The sequence below is a fragment of the Ipomoea triloba genome, chromosome 2 (assembly GCF_003576645.1).
Source record: "Ipomoea triloba cultivar NCNSP0323 chromosome 2, ASM357664v1".
NCBI lineage: Eukaryota > Viridiplantae > Streptophyta > Magnoliopsida > Solanales > Convolvulaceae > Ipomoea > Ipomoea triloba.
The window spans coordinates 3,441,803-3,469,175 of NC_044917.1; the positions used below are offsets into that span (position 1 = coordinate 3,441,803).

The window sequence follows — 27,373 nt, forward strand, 5'->3', positions numbered from 1 at the left end:
AAGCAGCCACCGCGCATGTCTTAAAAAAAAAAAAACTCAATATTAATCCCCAACTATTTCATTTTTGTCATTTTTAGTCCTCCATCATAACTTACAATAAATGTATGATTTCTTAACGCGTAATTTCTTAACACTCTACTTATATCTTTTGTAGTTGTATAAACTTAATGAAAATCATAATTTGAACTTTGTTCGTCAAGAAGGTCGACGTCTTCATTATTACGAATTGGCAAGATGAAAAATAAATTGAGGTTTTCCTTTGAATTTTGTACAATTTCTAAACGTGAAAATTAGAGCTAAGTTGTGAGAAAGTACAAATTTGTCTTCCTTCCTAATAGAAATTTGTCAAACTTATGATGGAGAATAATCAAAAGTGACCAAGATAAAATAAAATTATAAGAGAATTAATATTTATTCTTTTTACACTTATGATCAAGGTCTAACATTCGACGACAGTGTGAATATTATTTTCAAAGCGAACAGATTTCTTATATGCATCGGCATTTAGCCATGTTTACTAAATCACTGAGTTATCGTGATTTATCTTCCCCCGCATATTTTGTCAAGTCAAAACTTTTGAGCCCATAGAATTAGAGATTCAATTTTTTGAAAAAAAAAATACCAATAGTGAATTCATCCAAAAATAAGAATAAAAAGATTTAAGTAAAAAGATTACACTTGCAATAAAAAGAACGTGGTACCCGGGCCCACTTCTAGAATTTCAGTAGCCTAAATATAAAAAGCAACCAACTTGCAATAAAAAGAATTACACTTGCAATAAAAAGAGTTACACTTGCAATAATGGGCTTCTTGCAAGTTGCAGTATACGACAACGAATCCAGAAGTCCAGAATTCTGAAGCCTGCAACTACATAATTGCTACTTTTGGCCTTTAGTTTATGATAGCCATGGCCTATGGCAAATTATATTATGGGCCATGGTCTAAAAATTTAAAAAATAACTTTCAGATTTTGTATTTGTAGTTGACACATCATACATTCTGTGTCTGCATTAACAGTTTCTGTATTTGTAGCTATCATATTATGTGTCGGCAATTATCAAATTATTTGTTACATGTACAAAAACTGTTAACTGTAGATACAAAAATGTGTTAACGAAAGTATAAAATTTTTGTATCAAAGCTCACAATGCAATATGAACCCGGTCCATGATATAACAATTGATGGTCTATCAATTTTTTAATGAACAAATCTGCAACCATTATGCGTGAATATGCATTGTAAATTTTAGCCATAAAATATATAGGTTCGAACAAAGGAAATTGTTAATTTCCTCCCTATAATAACAACTTATTTTATAATACTGTAGCTATTGCTTACCTAGATAGTTAATTTATTAGCTAGCATTTGTACTGTCACATTTATTATTAATATTTCGTGTAGCTATATGGGAAGCCTGCTGCTTGCTTTCCATGCCCCAAAGGAAACTGTAAATTATCTGGTTACCTAGATAGTTAATTTATTAGACTCTAATATGTGACTTTCCGTTTGAAATGATAGCAATAATTCTATTAGACTAGAAGGTACTCGACATCGAATATTGATTATTATTTATCCAACATTTTCTATATATGAGATTATAATTTAGAAAGGCAACACAACGAGACTCATGGAAGCATTGACACACACGCCTCTAAAATCATCGGTTAATGATGAGATGAAGACTTTAATTTAATAATTAGTTTTCTCATTAATGAGGTATTCCAAACCCATAGTAGCATTCTCAAAACCTATCAACCAAACACTAGCAATCACTTTTATACACAATCCTTATGCCTAAACCTACCAACCAAATGAACCCTAAATTTATCATACTTTCCGAATTAAACAATGTAGCATATCATGTCTTAACAAGACATTCAAGTAGCTATTTATACTATAAAGCACCTAACCGCCCCCCTAAAAAGGAGAAACTAGTTACAACCACCTCATGCTGAACTCGGCAGATTATTGTATGGACTATGGTCCACACTGTGTGGACCATAGCAAAATATACATTATTCATGTACTAAATGTACATTATAGAAAATATACTTTCAGTACTTAATGTACTTTTCTTGAATATAATGCACATTTTTAATGTACTAACTCTGGTGCAACCGGGTGCCACTAGACCACAAGGTCATTGGCTTTTATATATATACTTAGATGATATCAGTTTCGTGGAATTAATCATAAGACCACAGGACCCCATCCCTATTCCCTAGAGCCAATGCATACTTACTCAATCTATCCATCGGTCATACCCTAATCTTCTTGTGCGCACAAGCGATTTAATTTAGACCCTTTCTATTCATGTTTCTAGTACTATTCGAATGCTCACTGCTGCTTTCCGTCATGATTTCAAGTCAAGCAACAAATCACTATGTTGAGGTTTAAGTATTTTATTTCTTATCCAATGTTGGCAAGCCGGGTATAGTACTGCCCAAATGTTACAAAACCAAACAGGTTACATCACGATTGCTTCATATTATAATTATATTGTTATTGCCAAATACCATTACAAAAAATTAAAGCTTGATATATCCATTCTTTATCATCCACTCCAAACTCCAGTAACCGGTCACATTATTCTTGAACCCCCAATACGCCCAACCAAACGTCGCACCACCAAACACTTCCAGCTGGGCCTTAGCATATCGCTGATAATCTTCCTTTGTCTGGTTTCTAATGGTCCACTCCGCCACCCATTCTCCCACGAAGCTGAGAGGCCCGTTTGAGGTTGTCACAGCACTCAGCTCCGCTCTCCGCTCGTTGTAAACATAGTCGATGTTTTGCTGCGCAGTCATGTTGCTGAATAGGTCGATGAAGAGGTTGTAATAATGGACGTCGACCACGGTTCCCTTCAACGCGCCGGCCATCGCGAGTAGCTCCGTGTTTGATGCAGGCCCCAGCCGGTTACACATCACCACGTACGCCGTCGATGAGTGCTTCCGGACCGCCTCGTAACCGGCTTTGTAGTACTCCGTTACCGTCTCCAGAGAAACCCCCGGCGCCAGCGGCTCGTTCAGGAGCTCCACCGCGTATAGACTCGGATTCTGTGCGTACCTGATCACAAAGAGGTAAATATTAAACCAAGTCTAATCGACCATAAATGACACTCTCATTAAAGTCAAACTTCAAATCTTAGCTAAGCCAACAGTTTAATCAACTTAGCTGGATTGCCACATGTTAAGTCATAGTTGATTGGCCAAAACCAAGAAAATCAATAGACTGTCTTTAAATAGAGTTGAACTTGAAAAGTTATAGTTAGCAGACAAACAGCCTAACCAACCAGGCTGGATTGCCCGGTAAACGTATATACTACATGTTACCTAGCAGTGAGAAAATCTATGACTGCAACTGTTTGTTGAATGTAGTCCTGGGAGTTTCCCCATTCCTGAGACCCATCTCTGGAGGCGCTGTGCTCCCAACCATTTTGGGATCCTGGGGCAGCGTGGAGATCTATTATAACCTTCAGTCCATATTTCCTGTACATTATTAAAGAAAGGTGAAATTTCAACATATATATATATATATATATATATATATAAGCTTTAATTTGTCAGATAGATAGATAGTGTTGAATGTATGTATGATACGCACGTAGCCCATTTAAAAGCATTGTCTAAAGCCTTCAAGGATCCCCCCACAAAGGGCTTTGGAGGGTTTGGATCGTAAGCAATCCACCATCCAACTGGTATTCTCACTGCATTTATTCCGTTCCTGGAGATGAATTTGAAGTCCTCTTCCACTATGAATGTTTTCCAGTGTTTCTATACATAACGAACTCAAGTGAGTGCTATAAATAATTAAGATCCTCCCCACCTTCAAGAGTGTATATATATATATATATATATATATGTATATGTATAGGAAAATTTCAGTAAACATTATTACAATTAATTACTAACACTGTTATTATTCTTAACTTATAAGTACATAATAACAACATTTAATTCAAACATAACATATATCAGACAAGTAAATAGTTGAACTCATGATATGATTAAGACCTCATATATGTCTCATTCCTTCTAGTTGCATTGCATGTTGGGCATAGTTGAATTCAAAGTCGCTAATATTTGACATTATGGTATGATCTAGACCTTAGCTTAAATGCAGAAGAGACATGAGCTTCTTCCCTCCGGTCGTATGGACACGAGTAAGCAAAAGTCCGAATACTTGGTATTTGAAATTAAAGAATGAAAAGAATACATTGATTTGAATGGAAAATGAATACACAGACATATATAACATACAATAAATCATATTTTTTTTAGTACTATTAATTCTATTGGAATGCAATATTTGTTCTATCTGTTGCAAAGGTTTGATCCTGAGATCAATCAAAAAGAGTTACAAAAGTGCCATTTGAGCACAATGTTCTTGGTTACGGTAAATAAAAATATAAAAGGTGAAAATAAATACATATAATATTAATATATGACACTTGTTTTTAATGTAGTTCATATTCCATGTCTTTTTCTCCCCTTTAATGGATGAACTGTAATGCACCGTTGACCGTTGACCTGGTTTATTGGCCCAGGTCAACAAATCGACGTTTCTATTGAAATGGTCAAAAGGTGTTGGTCATTGACAGCCGACTCTTGCATTTACACAATCATGGTCCACACAGTTGCGTAGACCATACTATTAAATAATGCATGTTCAATATAAAAATAATGTACATTCAGTATAAAAATAATGTACATTATATTCAGGGGATGTACATTATTTGTGTACTGAATGTACATTATTTTTATAGTATAAAAATAATGTACATTCAATACAAAAATAATGTACATTTAGTACATTAAAAATGTACATTTGATTATGGTCCACATAGCTGTGTGGACCATAATTTGCCTGCATTTACATTAGTGGGCTGCTGACAGTGAGGACTTAACAAGAAGTAATTTTTGGGGGGTTTTTAAGAGTTTTTTTTTTTTTTTTGAGTACTATTGACTATGTTACAATAGTAAATATTAGGTGTGAGATCTTTGACTAATAATATAAGAGGGAGAGTTTTTGTAATAAATATATAAATAAATAAAAAATTAAAAGAGGCACATGAAGATATGGCTGCATTCAGTGAATGAATTTTCAAAATATACATGTTAGACGCTTCAGGGTGACCGTCAACTTGTAGCCACTCTAAAAAAAATTAAATTTAAATATATATGCTCGTGGCCAACTTTTTCTTTGTTGTTAAATTTAAATGGATTTTTCTTTTTTCTTTTAATTTTTTCCTTATTATAAAAAAAATTAAATATGTAACATAATTTTTTGGTGTAATAGATCATTTTAATAATTTAGTTGTAATTAATATTTTATAATTACTAGTTTAATTAAATTTAAAATGATTTAATTATAACTATAATTTAAAATGATTAAAATAATTAAAATATAATTGATTATAGTTTAGTGGGTCCACAACAAACTTTTAAAAAATCTAAAATTGTTAGGAAGATGGGGTTTTTAAAATTGAGTGAAATAGTGAATGATGAAATGGATATTGGGGCTCATGGACAAAAACAACTCAACTGTTGAGGTTGCTCTAATCATTATATTGTCGACTATCAAATTACTAACATTTATATTTATTTTTCATACTTATTGTAAATAAGCACCATGTACAATTGAATAATGTTAGAAATATTACAGTATAAAATTTTATTTTTTGATGATAATTGATTGATAAGAAGCATTATTATCTAGCTTTATTTTTTAAAAAATACATTGGACTTAGTAGATATTTTGTTTACACTACCATATATGTATATATGTATATATGTATGTATGTGTACTTACCTTCATAACTTTTGGTGCTACAAATGGACCGTAGCCATTTGTAACTTGAAACTCTCCGTGTAATCCTCCAGTATTTTTCATGATGAAAACAGAGGGATCATTATCACCCCATCCTTCATTCCCTTTAGAATCTGCCGTGACAAGTTCCTCTGTTTTCGCCTAAGAACATATTATTGGTTTTTCATTAATCGACAATATTAAAAAAAAAAAAGAAAAAAAGAAGAAGATATTTTCATACTTCAAATTTAAACAACAAAAAGAGGAGGTACAATTCTTTAACCTTAAGAACGGTTTATTAATTAGAGAATTTTTATTCATTTTAAAAATAATTTTTTTAAAAAATAAAGAATACGTGTTTTTTAATACATTTTTCAATTTGAACAATAAAAATAACAATAAATACGTTTTAAAAATTAAAGTAAATGCAATCTTAATTTCTTTGTTTGACAAGTTGAAAAAAACACCCTATAAGAATTCCATCTTGGGCCACCAAAATTAAGTGAAACTCTTCTACCAATATAGAGTTAATTACCGATTTGGTCCCTCAGCTATTGGGATTTCACCACTTTAGTTCTCGACAATTTTTTTTCCCAATTTAGTCCTTGACTTTGAAAAAATTAACCAATTTGGTCCTCCGTTTATTTTGGTGTTAAACAACCGTTAAATCAAGACCAAATTGGTGAAATCTAAATAGTCAATGGACCATTTCGGTAATTAATTATGACTGAAATGGTCCCTTGACTATAGTGAAATTACCAATTTGGTCCCGATTTAACGGATATCAAATGGTAAAGTAAACGGGAGGACCAAATTGGTTAATTTTTTCGAAGTCGAGGACTTAATTGGACAAGAAAAATTGTCGAGGACCAAAGTGGTGAAATCTCAATAGTCGAGGGACCAAATCGGTAATTAACTCTACCAATATACTTTAGAATGTCTTTAGTTGACTTTATCAACCCTCACTAATGTTTTTTTTTTTAATAAATATCACATCATTTGAGAATTTCATAATAATAAAATACTAGGTATGTGAAAGAAACAAATTACAGAATCATTCTAAAAAATTCACATTAATTACATCTATCCAAAAATCTCATATACCCAAAAACTAAAAACATATAGTAATATTGTTTTAGATAATGTAAGATTCTTGAATGTATGTGACATGACATCCCTAAAATCAAATAAATGCTCCACTATAGTATTGTGATTTCCCCAACTTGATTTTGATCCATGAATATAATGGCTTAACTAACTGGATTTTTTTCGAGTGATAAAAGAAATTTATAATTACTATTTTAATTTTGCACCGAGTAAATTCAGAAAACATACATGAGAATTAAATTACACAAAAAAATGCAACGGATTTGATCAATGTTAGACAATAATAATATGATCTAAACTTCTAATTGTTAAGTATGAGAATAATGTTTCCTTCTCAAAAAAAAAAAAAAGAATAATGTTTCAATCACTCTCCATTCCTCACTAGCAACCAGTGGATCTCTCCCTTACTAGCAACTATATAGTGGATCTCTCGTCACATGCAAAAACACAAATAGACAAAGAACAAAAAAGAACCAAAAACAGAAGGCAAAGCAAAACAAAAGACGAACAAAAATAAGGAAAGATAATATGTTTATAAAATTACAATTGATGAGGAAATGCATACTCACCTGCAAGAAAAGACCATTGGAGGCCTTAATCCGAACACGGTTTGGGTCATCGGAGTTTCTAAGAATCTGAAATGTCTCCGATATACCCGGTGTGTTTTGGACAGCCACGAGGTTGACTCCTGCGCGGCCGTTGCTCGTGTCTAATCCGACGAATTGTCTGTTTAACACCCTCAAGTTAAAGGTATTCTCATTGATCCTCCACAACTACAAGAATAACCGAATATTACATACAGATTAAGCAGTTTTAAGCCTTGTTTGGTAAAATAATTAGTTTATCAGCTAATTTTAACTTATTTGATCACTATTAAATGTTTGATTTAATAAAAAAATTAATATAATTGTTCAGTCAAAATGCTAAAATTTAAAAAACTGTTCAAAGTAACATTTTCAATTAACCTTTTTTCAAAAGAAATTATATCTAACCGTTTTCAGCAAATAGTTAATTTACCAAGCACCTCTCCTACCATCAGCTAATGTTATTAGCTAACAGTCATTTACCGAGCATTTTAAAGAAATAATCACTTACCGAGAAAGTTCCGCATCCTGAAGCGTCAGTTCTATTAACAACCAAGATGGTCCCGCCGCCGGACTCTGCGCAGAGATACTTTCCGACCGTAACAGATTTAAATTGGACTCCTGTTCCATCCTGGCAACAAGTTTAATTTGAAGAGTTAATAATTACTTCAACTAACAACGTTAATGACCGACAATGCAAGTAGTTAATATATATATATATATATATATAGTAGGAGGAGCGAATTGAATTATATTATATTGAACCAGGAGATCTTTGTTGGGAATGGCGTCAAAGAGAGAAGGCTTGATCCATCCTTCGGTGACTAGCCACCCGCCCAGATTAACAGCGCGAACCCGGAAGCCGTTGGAACCCGCCGGAGCGGCGATCTTCGCCTTAGAAACTGATGAGAGTATGCAACAGAGGACAAGGAGGAAAACATAGTTGGGTTTCATGGTTTCAGGTAGTGTATCTATTGACTCTCAATCCTACCATATAACAATTTATTTCTTTTTTTGAAAGGATATAACAATTTATTTATATTAATATAGTTTATGAATTATTATATTAGAACATGATTTATTCAATACATTACTTTATGGTGGTTGTGATTTTTCAATCATTATAAAAAAAACTAGTTTTATACGCGTATTACGTGGATGGGTAATGCTCAATGCTTATATTTAAATAAATATTTGAAAGTATATCAATGCAAGATTATATAGAAGAAGCTTATACATGGGTAATTGAATGTTGAATTTTTTTATTTAAAACTTAACTCAAAGTATATAAATCCAAGATAATATAGAAAATTCATTATAATTATTACTAAAATAAATGTTTGCAACTTTGTAAAATCGATAGTCTAAATATTTGGTCTAAAAATGATAGTCTAAATAAATGGTACTTTAATTTGAATTTTTCTAAGTGTTCTTAATTCTCTTTTGAGTAACATTGGCATTGTCTTCATTTTTACTATTTGTTCTCTTCCTTTTTGTTGGTAGTGTGTTATTTGCAATTCGGTTATTCTTGGTAGCATAGATGACAACGTTATACAATGAGATATATTATGATATAGGAGTTATGGACTTTCCTTTAGGTGTTCTGCTTGGGGTTCATTTGGGTCAACCATTATTGTTGAATGAGTTATTGTGGATAAAGAAATCCCTAATTTATGAAAAAAGATTAAATAAATTAATAAAAATTTGAAAATTTAAAATATTATGTATTCCAAAGATATTAAAAGGTAGTTTCTCGCTTCAATTTGCTAGGTAATGGGTTATTTGAGTACTTTCATTGCCAACAAATCCCCCAAGTAAATATGATTGGTTTCAAACTATTTTTATTTATTTTTTTCATGGTATTAAAGAAATACATATGTATCATTTTTTGGTGTAACTACTAATTTATTTAATTCAATAAGAGTAAAATAGAGTGATTCCGCTTCAATTTGTTGGGTTATTTGAGTACTCTCTTTGTCAACCATTACCCAAGTAGTTAATATAATTAGCTTCAAATTATTTTAATTTTTTTTCATAGTATTAATAAAATACTTGGTAAATAAATATATAACATTATTTTATACTATAACTTTGTTATTTAATTACAAGATATTGTAAAAATAAGATAATGGACAATGTAATGAATATCAATTAATAAATTTGAATGTAAAGAATCTTTGCATGAGAGAAAATAAAGACAATATAACTAATGAAATTATTTCTCTTATTTAATTTAATTTTTTGATAATGAATAATTTTTTCAAATAAAGGTATTGTAGACAAATAATTCTAAATTAAAGAAATACATATGTATCATTTTTTGTTGTAGCTACTAATTTAATAAGAGTAAAATAGAGTGAGAAACTTAATTATGCCAAATTTGATTGAGATGAGGTTCGAACCTAAGACCTTTCTTATAGAAATTAATGGGTAAGTTAAAAGTTAACGGAAAATAGAATATTTAACGGAAAACCTAACGGATAATCATAAAAGTAAGGTTAAATTAGGTAATCTCTATTAATAATATTAATCTGAATTATCTTAACCATCTATTCGATTAAATAATTCATCTGAACCATCCATTTCATTAAATAATTTGACCGCCATTTTTTCTACCCATTTTAGGCCTAACTCTCTTTGGCTCTTATTAGTATAGTAGATAATAATAAGAGATGTTTGACTGTGGTCTCTGTGGAATTTTGACCTGCATTTTGATTGGTCATCAGTAAATGAATGACACATTTGTATGGGCTAATGCCCAATAGGCTTAATTTCATAATTAATACAGAATTCTTTGAGATTTTCTTAATTTCTCTTTTTAATTTTCTACACCATTTAGAAAGACAAGACAGCAAGTCAACAAAAATCATGGAAGCAGCCAACGCGCTGTCTTTTAAAAAAAAAACAAACAAACTCAATATTAATCCCCCAACTATTTCACTTTTGTCATTTTTAGTCCTCTGTCATAACTAATTTCGGATATCTGATTTCTTAACGCGTAATTTATCAACACTCTACTCTAATTTATGGCTTTTATAGTTGTATAAACTTAATGAAAATCATAATTTGAACTTTGTTCGCCAAGAAAGTCAACATCTTCATTATTATAAATTGACGAGATGAAAATAAATTGAGGTTTTCCTTTGAATTTTATACAACTTCTGAGCACGAAAATTAGAGGTAAGTTGTGAGAAAGTATAAATTTGTCTTCCTTCCTAAAAGAAATTTGCCAAACTTATAATGGAGAATAATCAAAAGTGACAAAGATAAAATAAAATAATAAGAGAATTGATATCGATTCTAAAATTAGACAGCAACAGTGTAAGGATTATTTTTAAAGTAGGCAAATTCTTTATATGCACCGATATTTAGTCATTTCTATTAAATTATTGAGTTATCATAATGTATTTATACTCATACGCTATCAGGTCAGAGAGTTGAAACGCATAAGATTAGAGATTCAATTTTTTGGAAAAAGAATACCAATAGTCAATTCATCCAAAACTAAGCATAAAAAGGTTAATAACTTTTCAAAGTCTAGAATATAGAGTTACGGGCCCACTTCTAGAATTTCAATAGCCTAAAAATTAAAAGCAACCAACTTGAAATAAAAAGAGTTACACTTGCAAATGCAATAATGGGCTTCTTGCAAGTGGCATCATACGACAACCAATCCAAAAGTCCAGAATTCAGAAGCCTGCAACTACATAATTCAATTATTATTGCAGGGACCATGGTCCACACAGCTATCTGAATCATAAATAAAAAGTACATTATTTTTATATATAAAGTACATTATTTTATAGTACGATATTATTTTATAGTACTATAAAATAATGTACTTTCAGTATAATAAAAATAATATACTTTTAGCTTATGATAGACATGGCCTATGACAAATTATACTATGGACTATGATCTACTTTGCATTGTAGACCATGATCTAAAAATAATATTCTATATATGTAGTTGACACATGTTATACCTGCATTAACCGTTTATGTACCTGTAGCTATCATATTATGTGTTGGCAATTATCAAGTTATTTGTTTACATGTACAGAAACGATTAACTGTAGATATAAAATGTGTTAACTGAAGGTACAAAATTTTTGTATCCAGACTTACAATACAATATGAACCCTAGTCCATGATATAACAATTGATGACCTATCAATTTTTTTTTTTATGATCAAATTTGCAACCATTATTCGAGAATATGCACTGTAAATTTAAGGCATAAAATATATAGGAGAAGTAGACTCTAGACAAGTTCAACTAAGAGAATATTAACAAAAACTGAACACATATCCTTTTAATATAAGAATTATACTCTACTCACTCTATCATCTCTATCCAGACATGAACAAAAAATATTAAATTACAATTTTTTTGTCATGTCACACGCGCACAATTAGTTCTTAGTTGCTTAATATAATTTAAAAGGCAATCAAACTTAAGCAACCCCAATGATAAACCACCAACTCTCAATGCTATCCAATCAACATAGATTTTAGGCTTCATTCCTTAGAACATATTGGGATTTAAACATCCAATCTCTCCTAGAAAAATATCCTATAGTAAGTTTCAATAAATTGAAAATGGGGATCTCTACTATGTTCCCAGCAATATCTTCTCAAAATGTCTTTCAATTAAACCACATTTTAATTCAACAACCCTATAACCCATTGCCCCAATTTAAAAAAAAAAAAAATAAATAAATAATTGAGAAACCTAAATGTTTAAAATTCCCTAAATGATTCACTTTTTATCAATCAAAATGTGTTACAATAGTGAAAAATAAATAAATAAATAAAATATAATGTTAGTCTCATACCAAAGCGTGTTCACCTATAAATCACCCATCCACCAACATGTTACATGGGTAGATGAAAAGTAGAAATAAAAAGAAAATAAAACAAAGAATTGGAGCAAAGTCATGAGGGGCCACTGCCAATTTGGCAACACAAATGGAAACTTAATGCCAGACCCATATAATCTAAGGACTTTGTCTACCAATTTATAGGTTTAGTTGGGTAGATATGATAAATACTTTCCTTTTTACCTAAAAGTGCAACACTTTTCCAACTATACTCTCTGCCTAAAAGGCACATACATAGCTTATCTAACTGTATACCCAAATTTTGGCATGAATGAAGAGGAAAGTTGGCCTACATACTTTTTTAGAAGTAGCAAGAGTAAACCTCTTATCAACTTTGTTAAAACTAATGTGGATGGCAATATAATGCACGTAGACAATCAGGTGAGCCTACAATTTAGGGATCAGAGTTCTTAGAGATGAGAAGATCCGAAGAATGGCTTGGTGGATTTAATTTGTTTATAACTCGGTACTGATAACAGTTATTTTGAACTATTAATTATAATGGATTGTGTTTCTGTTGAGAAAAATGATGATAAGTATGATTGTTTTGGCAAGTGAATTTTTTATTATCATACAATGTTTGGGGGCAAAGATGATTGCCTGACTTGTAACTTAGTTAAGGCTAGCTATATGAGATCCCCACCCATCATGATTGGATATATATATATATATACTTATTTATTTATTTATATTGTCAAAAATATCTATAAATTAAAGAAGCAAATTAATGTGTGAATTGGACAGTGGAAACCACCTTTCCCTTGTTCATGGTATGCATTGATAATCCGTTGGATGGAACGGGCAGCTCAAGTGCTAAGAGCGATCCACCTACAACCGAGAGATTGTAGGTTTGAACCTCAAATTACTGGGTTTGAGCCAGTCTTATTACTTTTTAATCTTGATCACCTTTTCTGAGATGACAAGGCCATTATGGTCGCCTCCGGCCGGAGAAGGAGACCGGCGGCGACGGTTCGGAATTTTAATAACCAGGTCATTTAAATGTCATTTTTCCGCAGGTTAGAAAGACATGACAAACACTCCAAAACACAAAATTACCAACAGAGAAAAAGGAGATTGAATCCTCGCAACAAAAATGTTTTCTAACTACGGAGTTGTACGTATATATACTTCAATTCAAAACGAAACAACTAAACCCCCCTAATAACCACTGCTGTACTGTTATACCAACACCAAAATTTCAACCTAACTTAGTTCAGAAGTAACATACACAAATCAAACTTGTGTAACTCTAAGTCTCTAGCCGACAAACAATCACAAAAAATTAAAGTAAAGCAATCCAAATTACAGATTGTTTTGATTTACGAGAAAACCTGTAGGCTACATTTGCTATCCGAATATGCATTATAATTTATATGTGAAGTCAGTTTTGTGTCTTTTAATTACCTTGCAAAGGACCACCATGAGGTAACCAGGTTGACTATATTCGACCGTTCAAACAAAAAATGTCAATAGACTGTACTTCTATGAGTAGTGAAACTTGAAACATTATAGTTTACCAGAGTTGCCTATAGACAGCTTTCATGAGAAGTCCACGTAGAAATCTTGGGAAATAAAACTTACCCTAGTATAGCAGTTGATTCTGACTTCAATTATATGTGACTTATTATGAAGAAATGGAAATGTATGGACCCCCACAACTCACTGCAACTTGCAGCTCATGAAATCCGCCCAAAAACGCAACCAATGGACTTACCAAACACATCGCTTTCATATTCTATCCACAAACAGATAAGCAGATCCCACTTTTGCAAAAAACAGGCATTTCTGCTGACTAGAAATATAATTTGTCATCAATTTTATATGCAAAAAGTAGAACAAGAAGCCGAAGAAGCTAGAAGTTTTCACTTTCTTCCCAATCTTTCTATACGTTTTCGTGCTTTTCAATTCTCTCCCGCAAAATATAGGTTCTTGGCGTTTTCAATCTGGCAATGGAGTGTTTGGTAAATAGTTGTTAGTCGATTTGATTAGTGTGTTTGATTAGTTGATAACATTAGATGATTGTAAGTTTGGTAATTAGCTATTAGCTGATGGCTTATTACATGCAAAAAAAACTTATAGAAAAAGCTACTTTAAGCAGCTTTTTGAATTTTTACATTTCATAGCAATAAACTATTACAAAAATCTAATTAACCAAACAGTTATATTGAATTTAACTAAGCCAAATAGCTAATAGTGGTCAATAAGTCAAAATTGATTGATAGGCTAACTATGTTACCAAGAGCCAGTACATTACATAACTGCATAAACCTATATAATATATTTCATATATTAAGACATTAATTATATATGTACTGCAAGTTAACTAGGTTGGCTTATTAAAATGTTTGATTCAACTAAATTATTAGATATTGTTAGTTTATTAAAAGCTATACCTATAAGCCTATATTGTACAATATATAGCACATAAAATTTATAGTAGTCATAATATCTTTTTCTTGTAGAGTTGTAGTCTATCGTTCTAGAGGCAACACAGTACAAATAAGAAAGACATGAGATATTTCATCTTTAATATTACTTTTCTTGTAATTAAGTTTTTATTGAATTATGTATATTTAATCTATTTATAGCTAACCCACTATGCATGCTGCCTATTTAAGCCCATTGGTCCCTGCATATTGTATATGTTCATATCCTGCAAAGCTCCGATTTCTTTCTTTCTTCCTCTACACACAATTAATTTCAGTTCTAATGGCGTCTGATTCTATCATGAGCTTCGAAGCTTCTTCTTCGTCTGTCGAATTTGAGGACATTGATATGGCGGAGCTGGATGCGGATACGCTTATGAAGTTGCTGGAAGAAGAGCCGGCTGCCGGCGGTGAAGAGCAAGAGGGCGGCGGCGGATGCGCAATTCAGCCGCCGGCCGGCGGTTGGATTGAGGAGAGTAATGGCAGCCGCCAGAAGAAGGAGGAGGAGGAGGTGTTCGGCGATGAGGTGGAGTGGCTGCTGGACGTGACTGAGATGTCTCCGGCGCCGCCGTGCGCGGTGGAGGTGGGTGGTGGGATGCTTGATATGGGAGAGTATGGCCTTGATTATTATTATAACTATTATAATAACAATAATAATTATTGTTATTATAATAATAATAATGGTGCATTTTTGGGAGAAGAAATGGGGTTTGAAGAAGGCTTATGGCAGAACAGCTACTGAAATTAACATGCATGCATGCACTTTGATTTGGGCTTTACGATGTATCTGCAAAATGTATTTTAAAAAATACAATAAATTCTTCATCTTCTTCTTCTTTTTGTCAAACCACGAGCTGTCCTGAGCAGCTGAGCATACCTTAACGGTAAGAGGTACATTAAAGCCCTTATCATACTCAAAATAATTTTCATCTGCACCAAACCAGTCCAACTAAATGACAAAGTGCTGGTCAGATTGGTATAATCTCTTACAAAAACATGCATTTCCTGGTCAGATTGGTATAATCTCTTACAAAAACATGCATTTCCTTTCACAGGGAAATTTTATGGTAAACCATAGTTCAAGACAGATCAATCATACAGGTTTTTTTTTTTTTGAAAACATCAATCATACATGTTAATTTTTAATGTACTATAGATTTATTTTTATTTTTTAAGTAGTACACTACAAATAAACATATATCAAAATATGATGAATTTACAAAAATGGGCCTACAATATATTAAAAATGAACACATATATCAGCTTTCAAAAAAAATGAACATAATTATTAGTGGTTTACCTATTATGGTCCAGGACTCGGGTATAACCAATTAACCATGGTTCTTTTCATTATTGGGCCGTGAGTCAGATATTCGGCCATAGTTTACCAGCTCAAAATTGTTATAAGCCCACGCCAGCTAGGCCCAACTCTACGTTTGAGATTTGGACCGATTTCAGTCAATATGTGAATTGAACCGAGTCTTTGCCTCTTTTGGTAATTAGAATTTGCGTTGACTTTGTATTTGAGGTGGTTGTGAACCGGGTCAATCTCGATGCTAGCTTGCTTTAAAAAAAAAATTACAAGAAAAATCGTAATTATCATCCGAGGGTGTTTATTAGATAAATCTTATTCATGAATCAAAGTTCACAAATCACAAAAGAGATATAAAATCACACTAGGGAGACCATGCGTGACAAATTTAATCTGAACTATTAGTTTCAAGTTCATGGTCGATTTTGAGTCAATTCAAGCCAAGACTTCTGAGGGGAGGGTCTAGTTCAAACCATTACAGGAGTTTCAAGGTAACGGTTGGTTTCGAGTCAATTCAAGTCGAATCTCTCTTAATAAAGGATCTAATTTGATTGCTTGACGATTAGTTCCTAGGTCAAAGTTGATTATATGTTAACTTAGGTGATTTGCATTTGAATCAATATTTTGACCACTACTAACATGTATGTTAACCAAAAAATATATATAGCACACAAAGAATAATTAAAATCAAGGGAGGTGTATTCAATCATGACTTTCATAGAATTTTAAAGACTTTTATGAACTTTAAAAGTTTGGAGGTATTCAATTCAAACTTTTAGAGAGTATTTAAAATTCATGCGGTATTCGATCAAGATTTTTAAAGAGTTTTTAAAAGTCATGTGGTATTCAATTAAAACTTTTAAAGAATCTTTAAAAGTCATGTGGTATTCAAAAAGTTATGAATTTGTAATGACTTTTTAATTTTAGAATTTCTGTAGACTTTTATATACTTTTCCTTCTCAAATATAAATAGCTGAAATCCAACCCCCAATCCCAAGATTTCAAAATTTTATTTCTACCAACACTGAAAGGTTTTTTTTTCTCTCTCTATTTAAACTCTATTTTTTTCTCCTTATTTAAAACTTTAAACTTTATAAAGCTTATACCTAAATTCAATAAACTATTTTTTCTTCATTATATTTTCTACATACCTAAACTCTACCATTTTTTTCTCTCTCCTAAACTTTACAATCTTCCTCTAAAAATTCAAAATAATATTAATATTATTTCATTGTTGCTTGTATATTTTGATTTTTTTATGAACTTTTTATCCCTAACATCTAAACTTTTTCACCTAAATACATGAACAGAGTAAATTTTTTTTATCTATTACCGTCAACTTTTACTATATGTTTCATAATATTCATATGTTTATTCGTAATATATTTTTTCTTTTTTCTTTTTAACAACATGCTATAATGAATAGTGAACTATTATTTGCACTAGCAATTTGAGGCTACAAAGAGAAGCACATTGTTGTTGTTAGCAGTCCCATATTGTTATTGCAAATAATAGTTCATTGTTTGATATCTAGCAATATACTCCCTCAGTCCCGAATTATATGTCTTAGTTACTTTTGGCACGCATTTTAAGACAGTTAAAAGAAACTCTCCCTCTTTACGTTTTTACCCTCAAACGCCCTGACAACTTTGCAATTTCCCATCTCATTCTATGCATTTCTTCATCTTCCTCCAGTAAAGAATTTCTTTATCTCATCTCTACATTTCTTCACCTCTGTTAATCTTTCTTCAATAAACAATTTATTTATCTTCACATAAAATACTGGTATTCTATATATACAAGAATAAGCAAACTGGAAACTGTAGAGGTCCGCGAGACATGGAAGTGGATAATCTCTTCGCATTCAAACATTCAACGAAGTTCCGTCAGCCGAAGAATTCGTCTCCCATATTGAACCGAAGAACGTTCCTACTAAGAACTTAATTTACTGCACTATCTTTAAAAAAATCCGAAAATGAACTCGCAACTTTTTTTTTTTTTTTTGGGAAAAAAGGTTTAAAAAAAAAACAAACAGACTGGGAACTGAAAATACAAGAATACGACCAGATTGCTGCTTGCGTCTTCAAGTATAGTGAACAAATTTTCTTTGCAAGTCAGTATAGAAAAAAAAATAGAGAGACGGGGGAGAATAATGTTAAGAATCCCACGTTGATAAAATAAGAAAGATAATATGAGTTTATAAGGCTATGGGTTAGACTAGCTAATTGGTTGAATTCAATCTTTTAGTGAGAGGAGGAAGATAAACACAACACTTCGTGATTCGTGAATATCTATATATTTGATTTGATAGTATAACCCACTAATAAATACGGAGTACTTGCAAAGTGGGAATAGTAAGAATATAATGATGTTTATTTTTAGAAAGTGGACAATATTTTGGGACGGATTAAAAAGGAAAGTAAGACAGATAAAATGGGACGAAGGGTGTATCAAATATAATTTTTATATATACTATTTTTTTTATTTTATGCAACTAGTAATTATAATTTTTTTAAATATTAATTTCTCAAGAAAAAGTAATTATATTTTTAAATATTTTATTTGAACAATTCTATAACTATAAATTTTAGTGTTTAATATTGTTATGAATTGCTTATGAAAGTTTGTAAGGATGTATTCGAAGAGTTTATTACCGAAATGGTCCCTCGGCTATTGCGAAATTACCAATTTGGTCCTTGACAATTTTTCGTACCCAATTAAGTTCCTCGACTTTGAAAATTTTAACCAATTTGGTCCTCCATTTATTTTGCCGTTAAAATTGGGACCAATTTGGTAATTTTGCTATAGTCAAGGGACCAAATTGGTAATTTTACTATAGTCAATGGACCATTTCAGTGAAAAATTAATTACCAATTTGATCCCTTGACTATAAAAAAATTATCAATTTGGTCCCTTGAATATAGCAAAAATACCAATTTGGTCCCGATTTAAACGGCAAAATAAACGGAGGACCAAATTGGTTAAAATTTTCAAAGTTGAGGGACTTAATTAGGCACAAAAAATTATCGAGGACCAAATTGATAATTTCGCAATAGTTTAGGGACCGTTTCGGTAATAAACTCAATTTAGAATTTTAATGACTTTTGTAGAATTTTTAAAATAAAAAAGTTGATAAAAGTTTATGCAAGTTTTTTATATTGACTTTTATAGAGTATTACAAAGTTTTAAAAAGTTTCGAACGACTTTATGAAAGTCAATAAAAGTTTATTAAAATCTATCATTTTAAAAGTTTTTAAAAATCTACAAAAGTCATGATTGAATACACCCACCTAAGTAAATAAATATATACACAATAGTAGATATGATGATCTTATTTCAGTTTCTTCTTTTTTTTTTTTTTTTTTAACATTATAACAGTCCTATATTTTTTATTACCTAATACTTTTTCTGTCAAATACAGTGATTAATTTCTTTGCTGAATTGTAGATACCTCTAAGAATAAGACTAACTAGTCACATATTTTGTTCATAGTTTAAATGAAGATTTGACTTGTATTCTTGTCCAAATTTTGAATTTCCTCAATTAAGTTGACCGGTTAAAACATGTCCAACGCTGAGATCATCAACTGAAGACCAAAGTACACGGCGAGCTGGCCAAGTCATCACTGCCAACTTGCAACTTCTACCCATCCACGCCATCCTTTTTTTTCTTTTGGAATGAAATAAAACTTGCAACCACTTGTTCGATAATTTGTACAGATAAATAAGTGTTTGTAAGAATTAAATTTGTGACATAAGTACGAAAATCATATGCACCTAGTCGATTAACTCGTCCGGGACCATCCTAATCTTTTGCCTCCTTGTAAAGCGTCTCATCTTTGTTGTCTCGCAACTGAGTATAATATATATAAATAATAGACACACCATAGTCTCCCGGTCAACTTTAAACTTTTTAGTTGAAACAAAGCATGTCCTTCAATTTGATATAGGAAGCAGTTTTTGGGCCCAAGAAGATCTTGAGAAACATCTTTCAAGGTTGTTGGGAGTAAATGCAACAACCTAATTGTTGACTAGGTTATACCAATAATCGCCTGCAAAATCTGTCTAAGATTGTGTATTCCCTGCAGATGTACAGATGATGGAATGATAACTGTGAAGTTCATATATTTCAGGGCTACAACTACAAGCTGACTGCAAATAGAAAAATGAGTAATTTTATTGGAGATTTCATATCCTTTACAGAAGAAACAACAAGATTTGCAGTTCTGAAACAAAAAAAAGCATCTGTTCTGATCTTCTGCAAACTGCAGTCAACCTAGTACATAGGATGTGTGATGTATGTTAAACAATGTATAATGATGATGAGAAACTACAAACAAAAAGGGAAGAACAAATGAAGATTCTGAGTATTTTGTATCTACAGCAGTTATAGATTTCTGGGAAATTAAAGAATCAAAGCTATCCAGGTGTGCCCACACCCAATTTTTACAGCTTAATTACCACCTTCTTCTGTCAAAAAAATATATATGTGTATGTATTTATGTATAATGCAAAAATATCAGGCATCAGAACATTTGGTTGGTGCAAACCCCAGTCTGGACTGTTTGGTGTCATATAAGATATGGAAGTTCTGCTGCTGATAGTTGCCAATGATGGAGAGGGCGGAGCGAGGAGTCCCGAGGATGGCCAAGCAAACGACCTCGTTAGGTTCGATCTCGATGAAGTAGTTCTCGATGGGGAAGTTCCAGACAGCGCCATCCCCGAACAGGATCCCGAATGAGGGCAAGTCCAGTGCCTCGAGGCCGCCAGAGGTGGAGGAAACATTGTAGCACGGGTCGAGGATAGGGAAATCCTTGACAACCGGGTAGCGTTTCACCTGTGTGGCGAATGCTTCTTTGATGATCTTGTAAGCAGGATCAGCAAAGTAGCTCAGAGTGGTACCTGAATCAACAATTGTCCCTCCCGCCCCTTCGGGGGACAAATTCCATGTATCCTCGGGGATATTAAGGGGTTCGCCCCCAACCAGGATTGATTTAATCTGGACATAATAGAATGTCTCAACCTGGTTTGGTTTCCCAGTAATTAATCCAGTGAAGTTCAATTGGGGATGGCTTAAGAGGGCCTTATCCTCACCAAAGATCAGCTTACTACTAACACTGGAATTGCTATTCCTATCAACCAAACAGTATGAAAAGGAATGACCATACAAAGACTGAAGCTGAGAGGCAAAGGAAAGAGGGCCTCTCCCTAATCCTAACAACCCTGCAGCCCCATGGAATAGCCCTCTATTCCAATGCCCACAACCAAACATCACATTCTCCACCCGCCTAAACTCCGGCTTCCCGGCCGGGGTTGTGAGGTTAACGGTGAAGGTTTCGAGGGCGAAATCGCCGGTGGTGTTAGAGCTATCCCCATACCAGTAATAGTAAGGGCAAGTCTGGGATTCAGACTTGCAGGGCTGAGGGGGATCAGGGGATGATACGAGGTTACACCTAGGATCTTGGCAGGTTATGTTTCGGAAAGTACTAGAATCTTTGGGGTTATAGTGGGGGCCATTTTGTTCAAAGCAATCATAGCAAGGGAGACATTGAATCCAATTAAGATCACTACCAGTATCAAGAATCAGAGAGTAGTGTTTAGGAGGTGTACCCACAAAAACATCCATGAAATACTCCCCTGACCCGAGACTCACCCCGGACCCAATCGTGGCCATCAGCTGCCCGGAGATGGAAGTTTCCGGCAGCGGCGCCGCCGGCGCCCCTGCCGGAAAATTTTTCTTGTCTTTCTTGAGGCGGGAAATTGTGTTCTGGTTCTTCTTCTGGGTTATTCTGGTATGCAACGTTTGAATCCGGGACAAATCCCTCGTCGTTGACTCAAAGACTGCGTCTTTTTTCCCCATTTTCCCTCGCCCTTCTGATCTGTGCTTCAGATGAAACTTCACCGCCTCTCTTTCCTCATCGCCATTAGAATCAACCTTCTGATGGGCCACCAGAGAAACAGTAGTGGTTGACTTTTTCGCCGCCCCGAAGCTGCAACCGGAGCTTGACGACGACGAAGAAACGGCGTTGAAACTGGGATGCTCCGGCAGTTCAATCCCGGAAGTGGCATTCATGAGATTATGAATCCCACCCGACACCACAAACCCAGAACAACACAACAACAGAAACCCCATAAACCAAACAATCCACCTAGTCACCATGATTAAATTAAACCCCCAAAAAAAAACTCAGCTTTTTTTTTTTTTTTTTTTCTGAATCAGAAACTGAAAACCCGGAACGGAGGACTCAATCAGAACCCAGGAACTTGCAGAAATGGGATTTTCAGGAATTGTGAGAACCAAAAACGTGGAGAGATATTAAGTAAAGAAAGCTTAGAGAGAGAGAAAGAGAGAGAGAGGACTTGAAGACTGAGGTTTTTGGGTCGAGAGTTGGAATTTTAAGCGTTTGAACAATGACTTTGAACCTTGGTTAGACATGTTACGCGCTTTTGGCTTTCTATATATTCATCATAATTTTAGAAATTAGCAGTAAATAATAATCAGAAATCAAAACAAAAATAGAAACTAAACCAACATTTTTATTGATGAAAAAAATGATCAGTTTGAATGGAAATGGAACAGAGAAATTCAATTCAAACGTAAGAGGTAATCGAAGAAAACCGCAATTTTTAACGTCGGAATGTGAATAAAAATTTCCACACAGTCAAACTGCTAAGCTGTAATGTTCAATTTCAAATTGTGTAGGGGTGTTCAGACCGGTAAACTCTTATTAACTACTACTGGGACGCCTGCAACTACTCACGTACGTATGTCCAATGCTAAAATGCTTCATGTTTTACACTATTTATTGCGTCAATACTTAATAAATTTATGTACGAAAATAATCTCTTTATATCTTTTGGTTTTTTTTTTTCAATATATATATCTTTTGTTTTTTTATAACATAGGTTTTCCAATTTTACCAACTATATCTTAGACGGAAATAAAGGATTAAACACCATTAATTCACCCCAAGACTAATAAAGGTCACTTTTTTAATTCTTATCAACACATTATTAGTTACACCCGTCACACAATGTTAGGGATGGCAATTTCAATCCGTTCCACATCTACCTACCCGCCTTGAGCATATGTTGTTGTTGTTGTTGTTGTTGTGTGTGTGTGTATTAATAAGTACTACGGAGTAATATGTAGTTAATTCTAAACTATGCACTGTTGGAACAGAAATCGTATGAACGATTCCAGTTTTAGTTAAGAACGAGAACCCATAATATTTCAATTCCAACCCAAAAAAAAGTTTAAAAAATAAAACTTAATTATTATTTTTATTAGATTAAAGTTTAACTATTATTTTATTGAAGTTTAAACTTTGACTAACATTTTAAAGTTTACATATAATAATTTTTTTTAATAATGTAACTTTCAAGTTTAAATATTTCATGTAACCATTTGTAAAACATTTTTAAATGAAAATTTTTTGTATTGAACATTTAATTTAATGAAATTGGATTGCGATTGGTTTTCAAAAAAATATGAAAAATTTCTATTAAAAATTAAATTAATTGTTGAATTTGGACAATTTTTAAAATACAAAATAAATTTTAAAAAATTAAAACAAGAAGGTTCGAATGGGAACCGCGTGTTCCAAAACCGAATGTAGAACCTTTATACAATGTTCCGATTCTAGCTCGGTCGATTTCAAAATTGAAAACCGCCGGTTCGGAGTCGGAACCGAACCATGGACATGACTACAAGATGGAGAAAGTATAAGATGGGTTGGGTGTTGGATGTAGTCCTCCCCGACCCACTCCCAAGTCCCAACCCCATTCTCATCCCTACACAAAAGATATTTCTCCTATTGCACACAATCGTAGTTTACTCAACCTGGCCCACATGATTTTCTTTGTGTGGATTATCTCTCATTCTCTCCTATATGATTGCCGACTATTATATAACACAAAACTAGAATTCAGTAATACTAAATTACACCAACAATGTTTAATTCTTACTAACAAAAATACCTAAAGTAGAGCTTTTAAACATGCAAGAGTCAAATTTCAAACTTTATACTTGTCGTAACCGTTTATTTACTAGCTGCCCTACTGTTATGGGTAAACAACACCGTTTGAGAATCCAACAAAAATCACATTAATTGGTTCTATTAGAAAAAGTATAGTACACCTTAATAGATTAGTCAATTGAAGAAATATTTATTATAATTAAAAGAAAGAATCTAATTTTAAGATATGATTTTATTTACTACTATTCTAATTTTATTTACAATAAATTCGACAATTAATAAAACAATTACAACCATAATTGACGCCAAAGAATAAATTAGTTTGGTGGTTATATTAAAGATTAAAAAATGAGGGTCATTTGAAAAGTGACAGATACTTTATTTATTTATACATTAAATAATAATTATTATTATTTAATGCAGGGTTTATATATAATTTATAGTTGCCTTGCGAGCATGCTCAGCCATAAATTAAGGCGGGCCGGGTCAAACGTCAAATAGCACAACCCCGTTACGACCTTTATGTGTTTCGCATCATTCGTTTGGTCAACGTTATGGTCTCGGAAGCTTGGAAGAATCTTCCTCTATAAAGAATGGCTACGGATTAATTAAAGGAAAATATGACTAATACTTTCAAGATCATATATGTCAATTACGTGCCTTTAATTAATTGATTGGGTAACACTTGTGTGAGACTGTCTCACGAATCAGGATTCGTGAGACGGATCGGGTCGGGTCAAATCACCGTGCAAATGTCATACTTAATTATATACTCAAATATAACAGTAATCAAGAATACAATTTTTGTTACTTATAAGAGAAAAAGTAATACATTTTTCATAATAAGTACTGTTGACAAGTGCCCCTTACTTATAAGGGCAAATATAATACTTTTGAGGAAAAATGTAACACTTTTAAATCGAAATGTAAAAGTATTGTATTTTCCCTTAAAAGTATTACATTTACCCTTATAAGTAACACAAATTTTATTCATGATTAGTATTGCATTTGAGCATATAAGTATGACATTTGTGCATATAAGTGTTACATTTGCATCTTGACCCGACTCGACCCGTCTCATGGTGAGACGGTCTCACACAAGTTTTTGCCTAATTGATTTAAAAGAAAAGAAGAAAATACAGAAGAGTTGCGTTTTATGTTAATAGTCAATCACCGAGTTAGAAAGTCTTTGTGGTAGAACGTTTAATGAATATTAGAATATGTTATCACTTTTTTTGAATTATTGATTTTGACACACAATTTTGTTTGAAACCCTAGCTAAATTCCGGATGAGATCTCCATATTGATGTGAAGGCTGCCAATTGAATTGGTAAACTCCTTTAACTTCAACCAATTTTTATGTTAATTTAGCTTAAATATAGTTGTGATTTTATTTAGAATTTTTTTTTTTTTTGGTGAATTAACACAATAGAGGTAAACTGTACTAGGGCGATATTGTGCTACAGATTCGATTGAGTAGAGATAAACTCGATGTACTAAGAAAACCTAATGTGACAAGATCAATTAAGAAGGTGTTGGTAGGAATCAAACTCGCAATCTTCTAATATTAGAACCATGCTCCATTTCACCTCTTCCTCCTTCCAAAAAAAATAAAATAAAATAAAATAAATCACCATTATCTTAAAAAAAAAAATACATACAATCAAATTAATATTGGAATTTGAAAGTAAGAACATGGGAGCTGAGGATGTTTGTTTGCCTGCCATTAAGTGTTGCAGAATGTTCACTAATACGAAACAAAATATAATGCCCATAAAATAATTAATTAATTAAATGACAACATAAACATAGAATGTAATGTATTTATGGAGATGAGAGAGTTCAACACAATCACGAAAATACATGGCACTATTTCTTAGCTTGTCACTTCTGCAAAATTATTTAATAGAATCAATAAACACACAGGAAAAGTTGCAGTGAAAAATCTTGGTTTTTAGTGGCCGGTGATGGAGTTGGACCACTCTCCATAATTAATTAATTATTAATAATCCTAGATATTGTAATGACCTAGCTAACTAGGTTTTAATGTTTGAGAATTCCATAAATACAAGATATTCTATGTTGAGACAGTACTTTATTGAACTCCGGGCATGCAAGAAACATGTTCATATAGGATGGAAGATTTCAATAAACTTTTAACAAACTAACATGTTACATATTTCAGATTTGTACTTAATGTTAATTGATTCTAGATGTCAATTTTTTTATAATAAAAATCTTTAGCCATGCATTAAAATATCGCTAAAAATCATTTTAGTGGAGTTTATATGTTGGTCTTTCTTTATAAAGGCGTTGGGTTTTCTATGTATGAGGTATTGTGATAAACTGTTATAGAGGGACATACTCACTGTTGGTCTATTGAAACTATTCGTTAATCAATGGATGTTTGCAATCATGACAAATATCAGTTTTTCTATAAGAAAAATAAAAGATTATATATAGACCTTGATTAGGCCATATATAATCTGTAGTGGTGTGTTTGATCTTCACTAGAAGCAATTTTGGTAGGGTTTATGTGTGTGTGGGTGTTAGTCTTTCTTTGTAAAGGTTGTTGGTTCTTGTTTGTAACGTTTTGGTCAATTGTTGCAGTGAGGCGGTTATTAATTGATTGTATTGAAAATATTCGCTGATAAATGAATATTTTGTAACAGAATATCAATTTTAATTTTTTATAATAAAAATAAGAGATCGTGACCTTAATTAAGACTATTAATATCTTTTATCATGTGTTTGATTGATCATCACAAGAAGTAATTTTGGTAAGATATATGTTAGTCTTTCTTTCTAAAGGTCATTGGTTCTTCTCTGAAAAGTTTTGTATTTAATTATTGTAGTGAGGCATATATATTCATTGATATATTGTATTAAAAATATTCATCATTAATCAATGAATATTGTAATTATAACAAAATATCATTTTTCTATAATAAAAATAAATAAATCATGGACATTGAGGCCATACTCTTCAATTAATCATGTGTTTGAACCTCATTAGGAGCAATTTTGGTGAAGTTTATATTATTGTTGGTCTTACTTTTCGAGGTATCATGATCCATTGTTGTAGATGCATGTGTAGTGAGACGACATACTCATTGATATATTGTGCTCAAAATATTCATTGATCTGTTAATATTCAAATTATTATAGAATACATTTTCTATTAATCATCATTTTGATTTATTTAATAAAAAGAACTAAGATTAAATTAAAAATTGTATTCATCAAATTAAATAGTACTCCATATGCTCTTTAAGG

General features: G+C 32.3%; 3 protein-coding genes across 3 annotated transcripts; 1 reads left to right on the forward strand and 2 right to left on the reverse strand.

The window, feature by feature from the left end:
- Positions 1 to 2,392: 2,392 nt before the first annotated feature.
- On the reverse strand, positions 2,393 to 8,462 carry LOC116011038 (glucan 1,3-beta-glucosidase A-like). The gene is made up of 7 exons (XM_031250537.1): positions 8,266 to 8,462; positions 8,012 to 8,131; positions 7,486 to 7,689; positions 5,813 to 5,971; positions 3,605 to 3,774; positions 3,334 to 3,489; positions 2,393 to 3,067 (listed from the first exon to the last, which is right to left on the reverse strand). The coding sequence occupies exons 1-7, from the start codon at positions 8,452 to 8,454 to the stop codon at positions 2,530 to 2,532; spliced, it is 1,536 nt and encodes a 511-aa protein (XP_031106397.1). The 5' UTR covers positions 8,455 to 8,462; the 3' UTR covers positions 2,393 to 2,529.
- A 6,490-nt stretch (positions 8,463 to 14,952) lies between these two features.
- LOC116011282 lies at positions 14,953 to 15,654 on the forward strand. Its single transcript, XM_031250834.1, has 2 exons — positions 14,953 to 15,434; positions 15,471 to 15,654. The coding sequence occupies exons 1-2, from the start codon at positions 14,980 to 14,982 to the stop codon at positions 15,547 to 15,549; spliced, it is 534 nt and encodes a 177-aa protein (XP_031106694.1). The 5' UTR covers positions 14,953 to 14,979; the 3' UTR covers positions 15,550 to 15,654.
- Positions 15,655 to 20,271: 4,617 nt separating this feature from the next.
- Positions 20,272 to 22,538, reverse strand: LOC116010476 (aspartyl protease family protein 2-like). The gene has a single exon (XM_031249902.1). The coding sequence runs from the start codon at positions 22,276 to 22,278 to the stop codon at positions 20,638 to 20,640; it is 1,641 nt and encodes a 546-aa protein (XP_031105762.1). The 5' UTR covers positions 22,279 to 22,538; the 3' UTR covers positions 20,272 to 20,637.
- Between the last annotated feature and the right edge of the window lie 4,835 nt (positions 22,539 to 27,373).

What these genes read in the sequence shown, in the direction of transcription:
- LOC116011282 (XM_031250834.1), top strand. Translation starts at nt 14,980, where the DNA reads ATGCATGCTGCCTATTTAAGCCCATTGGTCCCTGCATATTGTATATGT. An exon ending in GGAGAGTATGGCCTTGATTA is followed by an intron (nt 15,435 to 15,470) that starts TTATTATAACTA and finishes TAATAATTATTG; the next exon opens with TTATTATAATAATAATAATG.
- LOC116011038 (XM_031250537.1), bottom strand. Translation starts at nt 8,454, where the DNA reads ATGAAACCCAACTATGTTTTCCTCCTTGTCCTCTGTTGCATACTCTCA. An exon ending in TTCCCAACAAAGATCTCCTG is followed by an intron (nt 8,132 to 8,265) that starts GTTCAATATAAT and finishes ACTTGTTGCCAG; the next exon opens with GATGGAACAGGAGTCCAATT. An exon ending in AATGCTTTTAAATGGGCTAC is followed by an intron (nt 3,490 to 3,604) that starts GTGCGTATCATA and finishes AATAATGTACAG; the next exon opens with GAAATATGGACTGAAGGTTA.
- LOC116010476 (XM_031249902.1), bottom strand. Translation starts at nt 22,278, where the DNA reads ATGGTGACTAGGTGGATTGTTTGGTTTATGGGGTTTCTGTTGTTGTGT.